General features: G+C 29.8%; 1 protein-coding gene across 4 annotated transcripts in view; it reads right to left on the minus strand.

Moving 5' to 3' along the window:
• Positions 1 to 20,231, minus strand: part of LOC129958702 (ATP-dependent RNA helicase DDX19A-like) — a 90,361-nt gene that overhangs the window by 18,870 nt on the left and 51,260 nt on the right. For 3 of the 4 annotated variants that reach the window (XM_056071351.1, XM_056071349.1, XM_056071350.1), the window contains exons 2-3: positions 14,714 to 14,843; positions 13,706 to 14,512 (exon numbers count right to left, since the gene is read on the minus strand). In XM_056071351.1, the coding sequence (XP_055927326.1) occupies positions 13,706 to 14,512; positions 14,714 to 14,843 (937 nt within the window). Of the gene's footprint in view, positions 1 to 9,399; positions 9,705 to 13,705; positions 14,513 to 14,713; positions 14,844 to 20,231 lie in introns of all 4 variants that reach the window. The other variant, XR_008783286.1, reaches the window with a different exon arrangement.

Here is a 20,231-nt window from a genome sequence, read left to right on the forward strand (position 1 = left end):
TCCACTTTCAGAAGAATTCGGCACAGCTTTCGAAGATTATGATGACACTAATGTCGATAGTGAAAAGGAATTGTCTTTTGAACAAAAATTAGAATTAGAGAAAAAAAAATTCAACAAACCAAAATACAATACAGAAGTCGGCTATATCCAAAACCATCCGACGAGAAATCGATTTATTTGAAGATGAGGGATTTAGAGGTAAATACTTGGAAAAAGTATATCGCGCATTACTAACAATACCACCAACTAGCAAAGATGACGAAAGAGCGTTTTCGACAACTGGTAATTTTTGCACAAAATTACATTCCAGGCTTAATGACAGTACAATTGGTGCATTATTTTTTTAAAGATCACATTTCAAAAATTTGTAATAGTACTACAGATTAAATAGTGATATTTGCACTATTTTGTGATTTAAATAAATAAGATGTTCCTTTTTTTTGTGATTCTTTATATACTGTTATAATTTATAAGTTACAAATTATTTTTTGTTATGTTTACACTCTCTAATAAAACGGGCAAATAAAACAAAGAAACATCTGTGTTTTCTTTCTTTTTCTAAAATTTATAATACCGGTATTAAAACCGGTATCCCGGTATTAAGATCTAAAAAATACCGAATACCGGTATTGAACTTTTGGTCCGATATTGCAATCCCTAGTCTTTAGACATGTTTCAACAGAATATAATAATACATTCTCTCTCTATAAGCTCTATATATAAATTAATATATCTTTTTGGAGGTCACTTTTCATACAGAGCATATAAAAGCGATACACTAACTGTGAAATTCTCATTGTGCTTCAACTGATTCAACAGAAACGATGACTTCCGAAGCGAGATATGGCTTTATGTACTTGAAGCGCACTGGATCAGCTTATATGATTCATTGCTTCACCGATTCCCTTTACGAAAATATGATATCCTGTGTGCAAGCGGCGAACTCCTATCAAATGGATATAGTCGATTCAGACTGCAGATTGAAGATTGCCTGTTTCAAAGTTCTCAACAATAATGATATTGTCAGAGAACTCTATAACGGTTCTGCTATGAATTATCGACAGACATTTGATTGTAAAACGTAATACAAAGCGAACTTCGGCGAATCAGTTACTCATGATTCAAAGATCTGCAATGGAATTGTTGACAACTTCAAAGAAAATAAATGTAAATACCTAACTATACAGCTAAGAAGCTGAGAATAGCTCAGCATTATAAACTCAACAGATAATTGTAATACTAAGCTGCACTTACTGTCATTTAATGTAACATCATCAATGAATCGATGTTCTACATGCATGAGCAACACGAAGAAACTGATTGTACCACTCGATGTAATATTTTAACAATCCTGAATAAAAATATAATTTAACTGTATCATTGCGTCTGTCTCATTTTGCTTCGCTACATCAATATGTTTTGCGTAATATCCTATATCACCATAAAATTACGTTCTTTTATTCTCAAGGTAGTGAAAGTGGGTTAAGGTTAGGAAAATGTACATACGATTAAATTACTTTAAAATTACTTTAAGGTCATCAGTTCAGGCAGAACAAGGCGTTCCTGGGAAATTCCACAGATAATAAACAATTATTCCATTCCCACTTATATAAACAGGGGTATAAATACAAGTTACATAACCCTTTGTATATATACTGCCGATCTTGTTGGAGACTTCATCTTCTTCAGAGTGCGTGTATTTAAGTACTACTCAGTTATCATGGACAGTCAAAAAGCGAGCATCAGTAAGTGATTGCATTTTCATATTCTTTTTAGATTGCTAAGCATGTATAACATATTTTTTTAAAAATAACGCTGAATTTTCACACTCACCAATAGGCTTAACTGATAGCGATTCAGACGGCAAGCAGTAATTTTCTCTTCCTTCCAAGGAAAAGCATACAAGCAGTAAATTAGATTTGATTTTATAAGTCAATTTAGACTTTAGATTTTTAAATTCCCAAAGAAAAACATAATGGTAAAATGTAAAATCATTAGATTTTGTATCTTTAGATTTAATTTCAAAATGTTATCCCTTTTCTGATAGCTAAAAGAAAATCAAGCGATGAGAAAAAAGAGGAGTCCATCAAAAAAGCAAAGAATTTCGAGTATAATTTTTTCTGATCCGACAGAAGAAAAAAAAGCTCATTCCCAAATAAGTGCTTACCTAGGGAAAGGGATTAACATCAGCATCAAGGAATACAGAAAATCCTATTATCTTGCTTTCCAAAGAATGTTGGAGATGAAACAAAGAACAGATTCAACATGAATCTTGATCAGTTGGGAGCTTTAAAAAAGTCAATAAATATGTTCGCAGAACATATAAAGAAAAATTGACATTCATGAGTTAAAAAATTAAACTAAGTTGACAATTTTTCCCTACATTCATCATTTTAGAATGTCGTTTAATAGAATAGAATCAAGTTTTAGAGGTTATATTTCAGCTTACCGATACACTCTGATCCCTACAACTTGTATAATGAAATTCGAGAAAACATTTTCTTACTCTTATTAGAGCAAAACCTACCTTTTAGTCTTTTAATATGCATAAGCATTAAATTTATTAAAGATACTCATCCTGATAATTTACTACAAAACGCTTACTTCTGTTCATTTGCTGAACACATAATATCATATAACCAAATAAAAAGTAAAGTTAAAAGCTAAAGTTCAATTCCATTGAAACATATATCCGAAACGGTAGTGGGTGGGTTATTAATATCGGACAGTACAGAGAACCGCGGGGAGGTTGCGGTATTATAAAATTACCTGACTGCTTACAAAAAAATTCTTCTAAATATACGTTGCGATGAACACAAATGCTTCATATATAGTTGTTTAGCTCATCTCTTTCCTCCTGAAAAAAATTCTAATGCTCCAAGCAGTTACAAAAATAAAATACTTAAAATTGAAAAATGTAAGCTTCCCCATGAAACTCTCTAACAAAGTATTCTGAAAGGATAAGCAGTTTAAAAATAAATATTTTTACTTATGACGAAGAAGTTTTTCCCATTTATATCAGTAATAAAAAGTCGGGTTCGGAAATAAATTTAATTCTGTATAAAGAGAATTACTTCTTAATTAAAAATCTAAATCGTCTATTAAACACCAAAAAAGGGATTCACCATTATTGCTCGCGATGTCTGATTGGATTTCAGAGGCGAAATAGCATGTAGATCATACACGAGTGTGTTGCCAAAATGCCCCCAGAAACTATCACCGCCTAAAATAAACACTGTAAAATTTACTAGCATTTACAAAATATTGTTCCACCCTTTTATTTTGTATGCGGATTTTGAATGTATAACGAAAAATATATCTACTGTTTTACCTAATACCTCTCAGTTTTTCAGCTAACCTAGAGCATCACGAACCAATCAGTCTCGCATTAATAGCAATTAATATAAAAAATGAAATAATATATCACAAATTCTATTGAGGAGAAAATCCAGTACTAATATTTTTAAAAACAATAAAAAAATTAGCAAAATCTTTATTTAAAAAACAATCATGCAATAAACCAATGATCGAGGAAAATATACCAATGGAAAAGCCTAGCACATGTTACATATGCAAGTTAAAATTTGAACCGAGTGATCGCATTGTCCGAGATCATTGCCATGTTTCAGGCATATTTAGAGGTTTCTGTCACAATTCATGTAATTTAAATTTAAAATGAAGTCATTTCATTCCTGTAGTCATTCACAACCTTAAGGGATACGATTCCCACTTATTGTTAAAACATGTCTTCAAAATTCACGCATCAGATTGATATAATTCCGACGAATAGTCAAAAATTTACTAGTTTTACCTTCGATAATTACATTAAATTTATTGATTCGTACGCATTTTTTGATTCCTCCTTATCTTCTCTTGTAGAAATTTTGAAAACTTCTAAACATCGGTTGACATCTTTGATTCTTTTTTCCAAAACAAAACAAATAGAAACTTACTCAAACAAAAAGGAATTTTTCCTTATAGCTATTTTTCATCAAAAGTTATTCTAAAACAAAAGACATTTCCACCTCATGAAGCTTTCTTTAACATTTTGACGAATTCGAACATAACAAAAAAAGAATACAAACACGCACTGAGGGTTTACCAAGAATTTCATTGTAAAAATTTTCAAGATTACATTGAATTGTATCAAAATACAGATACAATTGTTTTAGCTGAAGTATTTCAATCGTTTCGACAAACAAGCATGACACACTACCATTTGGACCCTGTTCATTTCCTAACTATTGCTGATTTAACATAGCATTCCTTTTTATCTGAGAGCCATCATCTCCATACTACTCACTGCTGTTATTCTCGCCAGAGATATGTATTATATTCTTTCAAGAAGTTACAGAAGTCTTGCGCAAGCTCATTAGTTACAATTTGGGAATATTATAGAAAAGAACAACAGTATCGCAAATCGAAACTGAACTAATCATCTATAAAGATAAAAAGGGGAGAGAATAGAAAAATTGAGTTTCTGCACTGCAAAATCGCGAATGAATTTCGTTTTTGGAAGCTATGACTATTATCTTTTATTCTTGAAACCTTGCGAGTTCGGCATTTTTTAGATGGGAAAAAAAATAACTAAGAAACATAAAATTCCCTGTATTTTCCCGGTTTTTATGAAAATGTTCAAATTTCTCAGCAGTTTCCTTATCTTTTTACACGATTTTCAAATTGCTTGTGTTTTCCCGGTTTCACAGGTTCTCCCGATGGCGTGGCAAACCTATCACAGAAAACATTTGCCATACAGATAATGATGGAAATATGCTGCACTGATTTTAAGAAACCATGGAAATTACTTTCTGGTTATATAATAATTTCTCTCTGTTTTCCCAAACTCTTAGAAAAACAGATGCTACAAACAAGACTACAAAACAAGCTATTCCTTAACAAACAAGGGGGAAAGCACGATTCCAATTCCATTATTGCGATACTGTTGTTCTTTTCTGCAAATCGAAACTGAACTAATCATCTATAAAGATAAAAAGGGGAGAGAATAGAAAAATTGAGTTTCTGCACTGCAAAATCGCGAATGAATTTCGTTTTTGGAAGCTATGACTATTATCTTTTATTCTTGAAACCTTGCGAGTTCGGCATTTTTTAGATGGGAAAAAAAATAACTAAGAAACATAAAATTCCCTGTATTTTCCCGGTTTTTATGAAAATGTTCAAATTTCTCAGCAGTTTCCTTATCTTTTTACACGATTTTCAAATTGCTTGTGTTTTCCCGGTTTCACAGGTTCTCCCGATGGCGTGGCAAACCTATCACAGAAAACATTTGCCATACAGATAATGATGGAAATATGCTGCACTGATTTTAAGAAACCATGGAAATTACTTTCTGGTTATATAATAATTTCTCTCTGTTTTCCCAAACTCTTAGAAAAACAGATGCTACAAACAAGACTACAAAACAAGCTATTCCTTAACAAACAAGGGGGAAAGCACGATTCCAATTCCATTATTGCAAGCATCGGTATCCGGCATAAATAGTCTATGTTTGAGGATAGGTCAAAATTGGTGCTGTTGTTAAAATCTGATTTAAATAATTAAACGATCTTTCACATTCGTCTACCGCGTTAAACTGTGTTTTTATGAAAAATCTATTTAAAGAGTTCGCTATGGCTGATAAATCTTTTAGAAATTGATGGTAGTAAGCAAATAGTCCCAGAAAAATATGAAGGTTTTGAATTGTTTCTGGAAGGAGTCAATCTTTTCCTGCAATAATTTTCACCGAATCAGTCCTTACACCTACAAATATATAATCAAGATAGGTTATTTCTTTTCTAGATTGAGTTTTAAATTAGTAACTTCCAATTTCTGGAAAAACTTTGTGGACGTTACCGAAATGTCCTTCGAACGTATGTCCCACCATAATGATATCGTCCAAATACATCTGTCAGGCTTACGTGGTCAGCCCACGTAGAATAGATAGCATAGCTTTAAAAATAGATGGCATAGATAAAATAAATAAATAATAGATAGCACAGCATATAACTTTCAAAAGTTTCAGAGACATTATGACGACCATACTTTAAATAACCAAAATCCTTGTCGGGTGGCAAAAGCCATCTTCTCTTGGTATTCGGAGAAAACTTCATCTCGTTCTTCAGATCCAGTGTCGAAAACCACTTATTCCCACTCAAGGCATTTAAGATGTCCTTAACCTTAGATGATTTATCCTTACGAAATAATGGATAACTGTCTTCTTTGTCACATCTATCAGTTTTCTGCAATCCAGGTAGCCTGCACTTGTTGATCAATACAACAGAAACCTTAGATAAAGACGAATTTTGGTAACATTATTGTCATTCACCTTCTTAATCAATCGCTGAACTCCTTTACTTCTGAAGATTTTTGTGTGCTGCTTAATGGTCTCTTAGGTAATATTTGCAAGTATACATGCATCAAAAATTAAATTAGGAAATTCATAGAGTAGCTTTTTGACTGCTGCAAGTTGTTTCTTTCTATCCACTCAAATCAATCAGGATGTACTGAATGCATTTTACTTCTAGGGTGTTACTAGAGAAGTAGAAAATGCTAATTTTTGGTCTTTTATTGAGGTTTATAGTTCTGACTGGGATGGAGCTCCTTTACAAGTCTACAAGCGAGGCAGTTGTAAAAAAAAAAATTTCTATGGAAGTGAAGCTGAAGCGTCTTTTTTTGCATATCAGTAAGGTCGATGAGATTTAAAAACGGTAGGAAGAAAAATTCTGAATGAGTGGGTGTTATAATTTTCTTTTTTTTTTTAACGAAATTTTGAATATTCAATTACAGTTGACAGTAATGATATCACTTCGGTTTTTATGCTAATTTCATTTTTTTGAATGTCCACAGTAAAATAATTTTTCCATAAAAAGTCTAGGACCAGAATGCATTACATTGGCGACTTGACGCATGAATGTTCTTTTAAATCATCTGAAGATCACCTCAAGTTTTTCATGGACTGTCGTTTGAGCACCTGTGACAGTCCTCAGTGAAATAATAGAAGATGTATATAACAGATGTTGCAGTATTTTAATTTTATCGCATCACCTGTCTTATTTGCTATCAACATCAAACAAGAAATATTGGAATGTCTATAAAACCTTCTTCATGTTGTCCATTCTTTCGCTACTCAGAATGAAAATTTTAAATTGTTTTACAAGGACACCTTTTAGTGAAAGTGGCATTCGACTCGCAAGACAGCCTTTGATTAGTTTTCCTGACTTATCGTTACTTTGGGCTAAAATACCAGCAGGACAATTTCTTTAGGTATGTCTTTTCTGATTGCATAACGCAGATAATTCCAGTAAGTGGTGTTTGTACATCGTCGAGTCTCCATTTACATTGTCTCTACATTTTCTCAACAAATTTTCCAATCTACGAATTCGAGTTTCCAATGATGTCTAGTTCGCGGGATTCGCATCTTCCATTCTAGTTGTCCGAATTTATCTGATTTTTCAGAAAACTTATATCACGACTCGTATTTTATCGCAAATAAAAGTGCTTATTTCAGACCCTTGGCATCCATCAGATGCGTAGCTTGTTATGTGTCCTCTATACAGATGGCATCCATGAAATATTGTGCGGCCAGGATTTCGGAAGCATCGACACAGGGAAAATTTAATCAACCGCTCGCTATCTGTTGCAAGTTCTTTCCTGTCTTTTGATGACGTGCCCTCATCTCTGTTCGGAAATAATCTGTTTAGTGTCATTCTCCGTAATGCCGTTTAAGAGCTTTTTCAATTGCTGGTAAATTATTTAACTTATCCAAAGAATTTCTATTCGAAGGATTTCTGCTGATGGTTCACGGAAAGATGGGATGATCCAAGTCTAGTTGTCCATTTATTGTAATAACACACGACGTCAAATTGAATTTTAAACCCACACCATGGTGTTTGTTCATCGAAAGTTAATAATTTCAAGATGGGACGCAAAACTGCATTTTGTAGCTTTTAGAAAAGGACGTTTGAACCGACTTTTAAAGCTTCAATTTTCTTTTCAACTTCTTGAAATTTTGTTTCAACATTTTCCATATCTGCCTTAAATCCTGTTTTCAGCCCGCATATTTTACTTTTTAACTTGACGTTACATTTTGCTTGTAGCTAGAAGTCCTGAAATGTCTGTCTTGTTTTCAAGTGTTCTGCCTTCATTTCAACTTACCCCGCTTTCATCTCAGTCAATTGTTCTTGTGCGGCTTTGGAATCATAAGTTCACCAATTTATGTTCCAAAGGTATGGTCACAAACATTCACAAGAAAATCCAACCCCACTTTTGTACACTAATTGTTGGTACTACGTGCCATCTTCCAGTTCTAAATGGAAGCGTAAATGATAACACAGGTTCCTTGAATTAAAAATAATTGTAATTACAGTATAAAGTCAGATATTTAAATGTCTGAAGAAGCCTGTTTTTGTAACTGTAAAACTCAACCTCAATACAATCTATAAAATAACATAAATCACAGATATTGCCGGGCTCACAAGGCTTTGCCACGTTCAATCCCTCGGCCAACTCTGAAACTAACATCCAGAACAATCGATCGCTTTTTATAGTCCGGCAAGGTAAGAAATCGAATTTTCTGGAAAATTCCTCATATCTCGAGAAGCAAATTTAGAGATCTCACATTTTCCAAACAAGATTTTGGCAAAAACTGGTTTCCAAGTCAGTCGTCGCAACACAAGCAACAGGTTATGCAATTGCATGATATCAATAACGAACAACCATGTGAAATACAATGTGGAAACTGGACTTGGAAGAGAAATATAGAAAAGAAATGCTAATCATAAAAAATAAAATAAAATTCAACAATATTTTTCAGATAACGCGCGGGAGGATTGACGAAATGTATGAACTTGAATGTTCTTAACTTCCGAACATTACTACTGTTTAGACAAAAGAAAATGCACAACAAACATTTATATAATAAATGTTGAATGTAAACGAAATTAAATCAGTGATTACATAACAAGAATACTTAGATAATTGAAAATGAGAAAAAGAAAATAAAAAAAAGAGAGAAATAAAGAAGGAAGGAGTTTTACATAATGTTAAATGTCGGCTATTCCAACTGAAAAAAGGTGGAGTCAAGTGTGGGAGCTACAAAACAATGTAGGGAGAGCTAATGGGAAAGAAGAATTGTTAAGAGGATTGAAGAGAAAAAGAAGCTTTCTACGAAGACTGCATCGAAATGGAAGGAAACCTATAATTCGGGAGAAAAATTAGAGGGTAAATGGAAGAACCAATCAGAGCGGCAGTAGAAAGCAAGGGAAAGAGTGACTAACGGAGGTCTAACGGGAGAGATGACTAATGAAGGGCCTAACTAACAGAGTATCTTCCATCTAAGAATTAACAGGAGATACTCTGCCAGAGAAAAATTATACGATCAGAGTGTTAAGGATGATTAATTACTTTTCTTCGATTTTATTTGTGCTTCTTGCGAATTTGGCAGCTTTAAGTAGTCCAAGGAATTCTTGAAAGACCATTTTAATTTCTTTAATAGCTTCCAACATTTCTTTAAGTTAGTTGCAATCCTGAGTGTTCGGGTCATCAAGTGAGGAAACGGATTGGACAGGTACAGTGACATTTCTTCACTTGCAATTGCTTGTAATTTGGGCATTGATTTCTTTTAAGTTGTTGGAGGGTCTTGATTTTAGAAACTGCTTTACAACTTCGCCAGGTGATCAGGTGACCACTTTCATAGCAGTTGATACAAACTACCAAAAAAAAAAAAAAGAGTTATTTCCAAAGGTTACAATCTTCATTATGTTTGACAGAACTATGGAGCTGTATTATTTTATTTTTTTTTTTTTTGTATCAAATGACAATCAAAGTAAAACGAATTGCTCTTGCCTAAGACACTTTAAAATTAGAATTTTCTATTTTTTTTTTTTTAATGGAATGCTTTTGATGTAATACCATATTCAAGGATTTGTAATGGAACATAATTAAAGGAAAAAACAGAAGAAGAAAAAAACGACTGAAAACAAAAAGCGAAAACAAAATAATCATAAATTACTGATATTATATTGTAATTGAAATATCTAAGCAAAAGAATCTTATATTTTCCTACTTAGTATCTTACGTCGCTATTTTGTTATATGCTGGATTTTTCTTGATCTTCTAAATTATATCATAATGAGAACTGTCGCTTTTTCTCTAACAGTTATGAACATTTTCAGATTTTACAGTAAATTTAAATAACCAAAATACTATAATAACAAAAAATACATCGTTACAATTTTAATTTTAATGTTCAGATTATATTCAAACTTCTACTATAACTGAAACTACACTTTAAAATTCCTTTAACCTGAGAATCAACAAACAGTTTACAATACCTAATCCGAACCCCGAATTAGTTTAGACACACTGCCCTTCTATATTTTAAATTTTGTTTCATTCATTATTTCATTAACCCTCAAGATTATCATCACTTCAGCAGACAATTAACCACAACACTGACGATCTAGAAAAACAGAAACAGGCGTGCATATGGAAATAAAGGAGCTATACAACCAATTAGTGCAACATGATGTGGTCGGCCACGCCGACATAAGACAATAAGCGTCTTGCAAAGCTATTGAATCAATTCTTGCTGCTACAATGGCAGATTATCAAGAGTGATTTATCATTAAGTGATGATTAAGTGATTTGCAAGAATCATTTAAGTGATTTGGAACGTGGCGTTAAAGCCGATACACTAGAGATAGAATATAGCATCTTCGAAGAAGTAATTGGATTTTCTGAGTACGACAATTTCAGGAGTGTACCATGAATATCGAATTTTGGGCAAAACATCCTTTTCTGACCTTATCAATGTCGGATATTAGATCTTGAAAGAACGGGATCATCGACGACTGACGAGAATGTTTAAGGCAGATAGACGAGCAACACTTTCTCAAACTGCAGTGGATTTCATTGCTGGGGTATCAACAAATGTCAGAGTGCGAACTAATCAACAGACCATCATTGATATGGGTTTTTAGAGACTAAAGTCCACTCGTGTACCATTCTGACAGTATGTCTCAAAACTTTACAGCTTGCCTGGGACCGCCAACATCGTTATTGGACTGTTGATGTCTCGAAACACGTAGCCTTGTCTGATAAATCTCGTTTCCAACTCTATCGCGTGGATGGGCGTGTATAGACATGGAGATAACCTCATAAATCCATGGATGTCAACAGTGGAATCTCCGAGATGGTATGGAGTGTGTGCAGTTGGCGTTATATGGAACCCCTGATATGTCAAGAGATGACTCTGACAAGTAACAGGCATGTAAGCATCTTGTACATTGACCTTCACCCATTTGTGCCTATTGTGCATTTCGACAATTCCAGCAGAACAATGCAACAACTCAAATGTCAAAAATTGCTACCGAGTAACCCCAGAAACATTCTTCTAACTTTAAACACTCCAACTGATCAACAAAACCCCCAGTGTCTTACAACGTGTTGTTCAAAAGAAACCTCCACCATATCGCATTCCTATAGATTTGTGAACTGCCCTGCGGATTTCATCATGTGAAATACCTCTAGTATACAGTTAAATGCCAATCGAATCCATGACATATCATTTAGCAGCATTTCTGCGTGCTCATGGGAGCACTACACGATATTAGGTAGGTGCATCAGTTTTTCTGATTCATCAGTGTACATCGGTGGATATAATAAAAATACCACTACCTTCGCTAGAGACCTATTTGATTGAAGATAAATATAAATAAATCCTGGCAGACAACATTAATCTACAAGCAATCAAAAATAGTAGTGTTCAGAAAACCATAATCAAAGGATTTTTAAACCTATAAAACACCTGTCAACCATTAATAATTTAATTATAAAAATTTTAAAATGTAATAATAGCAAATATATTAGAATAATTTAAAAATTTTCGAAAATCGTTTAGCATATAGAAAAAATCTAAAAATTTAAAAAAAACATTTTTTTAAACCCAAATTAAAAGAAAAAATTCTGCAAAAACAGTGCAATTAGTGTATGCAAATGCTGTAAAACCTAAAAAACAAAAGATTACACACAACTTATTCCAAGTAAAAAGGCTTGAAGATTATAGTATAAAAAAAATAAATAAAAGGAGGGATAAAATAAAAATATTAATGAAAAAATGAATCTGTGTAAGTAAAGTCTTTAGGTCAGATTCATTTTTTTTATTCTGACTTTTTTTTATAATCTTCAAGCTTTTTCTGCTTGGAATAAGTTGTTAGCATATACAATCAATCAGAATACTAGAATAAACATTATATATATATTCTGGAGTCTGAAATTTTGGGAAATATTCTCATCAAAAAGAAACTGAATGGACCTGGTTACAAAGAACACTGTTTAATGACTTAAAACTGGAACTTAAATTTAACAAGAATGATGTTCAATAAAAACTTAATTTTAATAAATAAAAAGGCCACAGAGATTTAGACCTTCTCTCATTTTAAAACAGCTGCCCAGAGATGACATGCACCATCCTCCCAGCAGTGCTGTAACTTAACAATGATGCACTGTACATTAATGCATGACTGCCTAATTTTAATTATGGTCTTTTTTAAATTGAAAATATATAATAAAAAGCTATAGTTACATTATTGCTTGATGAAGGTAATTTTCAATAAAGAATTCTTAATTGAGAATTGCCAGTTTTAGTTGAAAATTTTATTTCAAATTTTCTTAATCATGTTTGGTACATTGTTTACTCTCGTTTATAAAGATTTTGTCAAAAACAAACACCAAAAAAAAAAAAGCATGAAAAATAAATATATATGCAGAAAAATTTTCATTTCTATAAAAAATATATAATTTCAGCAAAAATAAAAAACTTGTTAACCAAGCATGTCTTAGATTTTTGAGTGATGAAAAATTTAACCTACTGGGAACATTACAAGTGTATTTAGCATATTCTGATTTATAGTATTTCTCAGAAAAGTTGTTTTACTTTGTACAGCTGAAAAGCAGCATTTTCCCAACATTTTATTTTCAATATTTAATATAAAATGCGGTATTAAAATCAATGTATTTAATATTATTTAAAAAGTTGTATTTCTTGAAGCTACCCATGTTACATTCTAAAGAAGGGTCACTTTTCCACAACTTCAGATACAATAATTTTACAATTTTGTGGTTGTTTTTTGTCATTTTTTTAATGTTTATCCTTCATTTTCTTATGTTAAATTTCAATCTTCCTATAAATTTTCAATGATGGAAATGCATTTCAAACCTAGTTTTTAACAATGTTGAGTATACTTTTTCCATCTAAAGAAAAAGGTAAAATCATTTATCTTAAATACAATCAAACCACACAAAACATGAAAAACCCTATTTTCCTTTAATAGGAGACTTACACTTCAGATAGGAAAAATTCTACACAAAAAAGAGGATTTTGTCTGAAAATTGGAAGAGTCAAATTAAAACTGCATAAAGATAAATTAGTTATTACATATCATGCCAAATAGGTGAGTCCTTAATTTTACATATTTAAAAAAAAAATTGAGTGCTGCAATGCTTATACATAACCATCCACTTCAATTTCAATAGCAAGTTACATCAATATTGAATTTGTAATCTCAAAATTTAAATTGCTAATTAGATTTGCTTTTAGATATTAACATTTGATTGAAATTTCTAAATTACAAGTTATCTTTTTGAAATTTTCATGAACATTGATTATTGAATAAACAAATAATATGAGAATAAAAGAAAATGGTCATACCTTCAAAAGAATTACTTTTCACCAAATATATAAAAGCTCTGACTCTCTCCTCCTTATTGGAATGAACTATAAATATTTCCTTTGGGGTGACTTTTTCCACATCATTTTCAATTTCTATCCTTTGATTTTGCACCAGAAATTTATTAATAAAGTTATCTAGCACTTTATTGCAAAATAATGTACATAAGATAATGGTGCACTTTGAAGACAACAAAGAACAAACACGAGAAACCGTTTTCAGATTCCCCACATCACCACTCATGCAATGTGCATCATCAAAAATCAGATATTTTGCATTTTTCAGATTAAAAGTCAATTTCGATAATTCTAATGCTTTGTCAGGAGTAGCAATAACTAAATCAGCTACCACTTTGTCACTTCTGCTTAATTTTGTCCCTTTCATAGCAGGATATATTTTTAAATCACAATATTTTGAAATTTGTTCAACAAATTTATAAGTTGCATCAGCTATTTCAAATGTAGGACATATCATCAAAGCATTTGGATATTCTTTATTTTTATCATTTAATAATTTATTTAAAACCCATATTAAGGTTGCACTTGTCTTGCCAGATTTCTTTGGAGCTTTAATAACAATGTGTTCGGAACTGCTTTCAGATAAATGGTACAACACTTTATTTTGGACTCTGTTAGGTGAAGAAAACCCAAGGGACTCTATCCATTTTATAAGACAGTTGTTTAATCCCAATTCAAAAAAGGACAACTGAATTTCCACATTTGTTGCATTCTTTACTTCAGTAAACTCTTCTTTTTTATTAGCACGTGAATAAGGAGTATGAACTTTATCTGCAGAAGAGAAAAAAAAAAGCATAAGAACATAAAGAAATATGATCTTCTCAAATTCATTTTATTAAATGTCAAAACTTTGTTTCGGTAATAAAATACTGAAAATAACAGAAAATACATTTCAAATAAAGCTAATTTAAATCAAATAAGAAAACTTCACAGCTTTATATAACAGAAGAAAAAAATTCAAGTATGTATTACTTTCAGGAAAGTCTGAATTTTCACTGTTCTTCACTTTTTCAATTTTTCTTAGATCTTTATCAGTTTTCTTAGTTTTTGAAAAATTGGCATTAAATTTACCATGCTTACAGCACTGATCCCAGGTACTCATCTGCAAAATAATAATAATAATAATGATATCAATTCCACAATAACAATAATATCACTTTTATGAAATAATAAAGTATGCTTTGTATTAAACAATAATAAACAAAAATTCCCACAAAAGCAACAAACTAGCCAGTTGAATGAATCTATAAACTACACTATAAAAAGTAAAGCCTGCGAAATAGATAATGTTTTACTTTCAATCAAAATTTGCAATTTTGAAATCATCAAAAGCTTCTAAAAAAACTTATTTAAGTATTAAACTAAAATCATTTAAGATATAAAAATTAAATATAACAGGGAACAGGGGTGATGCCAGTGGGAGGTTTATTGGGTCCTGCCAACTCTCTCCCTTGTTGAGGATAATGTGCCTTTCTTAGGTGGAGCAATAAAAAATGTTTGGGGGAAACTTTCTTCAAGAAGAAATTTTTGCGGTTTCCTTTCTTTTGGCAACATTCTTTTATTATTATTATTTTGCTAGATACATCACAAAATTTACTGTGTACACATAGATAGATGAATCCTGAACACTATTAGGTATAAAAGCTTTGATGCTACAATCATCAATATTTTTTAAGACAGAAGATTATCTTGCTTTTGTCCATTCTACTGTAACAAATAACAAAATTTAAAAACTGAACTGGAGAATATTATTACAACTGCAACAAAATGTTTCTCAAATTGCTGAAGTATTTTCAAATGAACAGATTGATAAAAATTCTACGTGCCCCATTATCATCAACACATGCATGTGAAATCAGATTCAATACATTGAGAACTGTTAAAAATGATATGCACACTAACATGTTCAGATTAGGCTTCAAAGCTCGATGACCTTTAAATATATAGTTGCAGGTCAAGAAAATTAGATTTACATCATACAGTTTAAAAAATGTATCCAAAAATCAAAATTAGGAACTACTATCACTACGAGCTGATTTATCATATTTTCAAATAAAACAAAACCAGCTTGCCAATTTATAGTTGTGGTTGTTTTGCAGTATTATATTTATTTATAATAATGTAAATAATTCTGTGTCTTAATGTGAAATACACCACTAGGATATCTGGGAAAAGACAAAACTACTTTGCCTATTTAAAAATATTTAAATTAATGCTTCTTCTTATTTAAATATATTGTGTGTATTCTTACTATATACTAATATTCTTATATGCTAATATTCTTACATGCAAAACTCTTGTTATGTATGTACTAAAATAAATTATAAAATTGTTTTAAAAAGTAACTGAGATATACAAATAATGAATTATATTTTAATACAACAACAAGATTTATAATTTGGTCATAGGTTCACATTTCTGCCTTTTGTATGAGCCTGAGTAAAATTTAAAATAGTTCTCATTAAGGAAACAGAATTACAAAATTTAAAGCTAAATTTAATAGTTGTAGAATTAATTATTGCTTTTGAAATGTTTACTGCCACAATAATAAGCTATATAGAAAAAAATTTTCTTTACAGATTTCATTACTATTTTTATATTCTGTTCATGCAACAACTACTCAACTAAAAAATAAATTAATATCAGGCAAAAATTTGAAAGAGTCAACATTACACTGCCCTTCCATAAAGAAGGTTATGCCCCTACATCAGGAAGACCATGAGATTCAATCAGGTGGATTCTTAACACTACTCCTGATTAGGAAAAAAAAAAAAAAAAATGCAATAATCTTACAAATGGGGAAATTGTTGTATGAATAGCAATAATACAATATAGAATACAAAAGCATGAAAAACTGGTAACTTATTAACACAATCAACATGAATCTAATATCTCATGGTTTATATAAAGAAAAAAAAATAACAAATTTATACTAATTTTAATAACAGTAAAACATAAATGACTTCACAATAATTCACGCAGAACTGAAATTCTGTTGATGATAATCAAACATAATAAAATCATATCTAGCCAGAAAGGGACAATAATTTTTTCAGCCCAATTTTAGAAACTATTTTATAAATTTCAATCATAATGAATAGCAATATATTCCCATATATTTTTCTTAAAGCTCAACATATTTATATATTATTTGATCATGAATTCCAAGATCAATATCATAATACTTGAGTTCAGTTTCTAACTTTCCTATTGACTTAAACAGAATATAAAATTCTAGAAAGATTTTTTTTAAAAAATCTATTGATAAAATATTGAAACTTAATGGGAAAATTCTGTTAATAAATAATAATAATAATAATAAATATCATTGATGCTCATACAAGTAGAAGGAAGAAGAGAAAATTATATAATAGACTTTGCTAACCATGAGACACACACACACATATATATATATATATATATATATATATATATATATAATATATATATATATATATATATATATATATATATATAGTAAGAGAAGGTGCGATAAAATATTTTTTGAGATAACACAATAGTAGCATTTGTAATCCTGATACAGTCAAACTCATATATTGATCATTTTTATAACATAAATTAATCTGATTTTCTAAATCAGGAGTCCAAATAATACTTTTCAATAGAGTTTGCCTTTTTAATCCATCATAAAATTGGTGAATTCATCCCTTCTGCTAAAGTAAATCCTTATGGTTCTCGAAATTAAAGTTTCGAAGAATATCTTCACAAGTTCTAAAAAATCATAAATTGGTCCCTCACAATTCCGAATATATACTTTTGCAACTTTTTTCCCCCTGTCAGTACTCTTTATGGAAAAAAAATTCTTTAATTCATTAGATATCAAATGAAGGAACTTCACAAATAAAAATTTGTTATCTCTCTTCCCCAGTATAATACATAGTATTATATACTATGTATATACATAGTATTATAATACATAGTATACTATATAATACATAGTATTATACTGGTTAACCAGTATAATACTATATATGTATTATACTGGGAAAGAGAGATAACAAATTTTATACTGGGTATATACATATATATATAGCTACATTCAAAATCTGTTTCTAACAAAAGAAATATATTTATATTACTTTATATTTAAAAGGATAAAATAAAAGATTAATTAAACAGAATAAATGATTAATCAAACAAGAAATTTATTTCACTCCATTATTATTTCTAAATGTAAAATGGATACCAGTAACAAAAGCTTAACATATAAATTTTAATATGGACAGCTTGTTAGATAGATATCTTGTACTCAGATGTGGCTTATATATATGTTCTACAGAACTGTAATAAACTCAACTTTGTTTCAGTATATAAATAAAATCATTAATTTTTTTAATTTTGCATGTGATATCTAGATAAAATCTTAAAATGTTCATTTTAGAGCTTTGAATCTTTGGGGGAAATGATCAAGAAACCATTATATCTCTATTTACAGAGATAGAATGCATTTTAAAGAATATTATAATCTCAAACAATATTGATTTTTGTTACTGTGCAAGTGCAGTAATAAAGCACATCTTTTCCTTTAACTATTGTTAAAAGAAGACAGTGCTGTCAAAACACATCTCCCTTCCAAAAATATAAAAGTTTTAAATTTTTCCACTGCAGATTTTTTTTTTAATGCAAACCTGAAATACGAATATAAATTTTCAAAAAATAAACATTTAATAATAAATAAAAATTTGTTAAAAATTAATGAGCCATCAAATTTTTTCCATAAACAAATATAAAAGTAGTACCCCTTCTCATAATCTCTTTTTACTGTTCAGCAGCAGCTGAATAAATTTTTATAAATCAGCTCTGGAACACAAGAAAAAGAAATGAAAACATTTTTTTTTTTTTGAAGTTCATATTTTATTTGAAGTCAATTAAATGTTAAATACAAAGACCATAGCAGAAATTTTTAATGAAGGAAGCTGAGTAAAATTTCTGTAAGTTAGCTCAAATTAAAAAATAATTTTATAATTAATTAAAGGTATATAAGTATTTAATAATTAAATAATAATAAATAATTATTTGTAACAATTAATTATCAGTATAGTGTCAGGCAGTAAGAATTATCCTACAGAATGACAAGAAATATTGGATAATAAAGAATTAAAAACAATCTAAAATGAAGTATGTCATACTGTTATTGGAAACAAATTTTCAAATTATTATTTAAATCTTATAACAAACTATAATAACCAAAACAAGTGCATGTTATTATTACATTCCTTTATTCAATATTTTATGTAATTGAATGAAGCATATGCCAATTAAATAGACACTACATGAAATAAACGAAATTGAATGTTTAATTTTTAAAATCGATTCAGAATGTTAATCAAAGTATAAAAACTCAATTATAGCTTATTCACTGTTATTTTTTCACGAGTACTTTAAAAAAAAATTTTGGAAAGATTTTTTGTGATAAATTTCTATTTGTAAATATTTTTAGCAATAATTTGTACTTTTCAATTCTCTTTCTAAGTTCTTTTAAAACTAAAAATTATAGTGAAATATTTATATGCAGCAAATACTCTTTAATATTCCAATTGTTTAAACAGATTTTTCCATAAGTTTGATACTTATTAAAAGGTAAGATTAAAAAAATGTTTATTTCAGAAACATAAAAAATCAATTGTGCCCCCTCCATGCCTCCGCTTCAACAGCTAAGATGACACAGCATATATTTAATATTGAAACAACCCTCTTTACTGGATGAAATAATAGGATTTAATATAAATTTACATATAACAGCCAAAATTCATTTATTCCTTATATTTAAAAGCAGGAAATATTATATTATTTAATAGCCAAAAATAAAAAGAGATAATCACTTGAACGTAAACTTATACACTAAGTATTTATTGATTGAGTAATAACTGATAATTCCAAATCAGGATGGTTAAAATGAATTGAATTAAAAATGCATAACATATTTTAAAACTTATCAAAATAATTTTAAAATGTAGTCTAAGAAAAGGGAAAGTCCAAATAAATAAAGAGGGAGAAAGATGATACGACAGAGTAGAAAAGAAAATTTTTTGTTTATTAGAAAAAATTTCCTTTATCTAAAGGATACACAATAATAACAAATAACAAAAATATTTGGATACAAAAATAAAGGGTAAACTAAATCAATTTTGATATCTTTTTTAAAAAATTAATAATCTGATGAAAATTGATTTAAAAATGAACTAATTAAAAGTTTGATTTCTCATGTACTTATTTATATGAAATATTAGCACTATAAAATTAGTAGATTTTATTCAAATACATGTAATTAATTTTCAAATTTGAATTTGCAAGTCTTTATTTTTTAAACACATAATATCACTTTTAAGAACTTCTCGGAGCTATTACAAACTTAATTGTAATCAAAAATGAGTATTTTTACTCAATTTAAAAACTAGTTTTTTTCATTGTAATATATATAAATATTCTACCACTTCTTTTTTAATTAATTATTTTATACATACACCTT

This window comes from Argiope bruennichi, chromosome X1 (assembly GCF_947563725.1).
Source record: "Argiope bruennichi chromosome X1, qqArgBrue1.1, whole genome shotgun sequence".
NCBI lineage: Eukaryota > Metazoa > Arthropoda > Arachnida > Araneae > Araneidae > Argiope > Argiope bruennichi.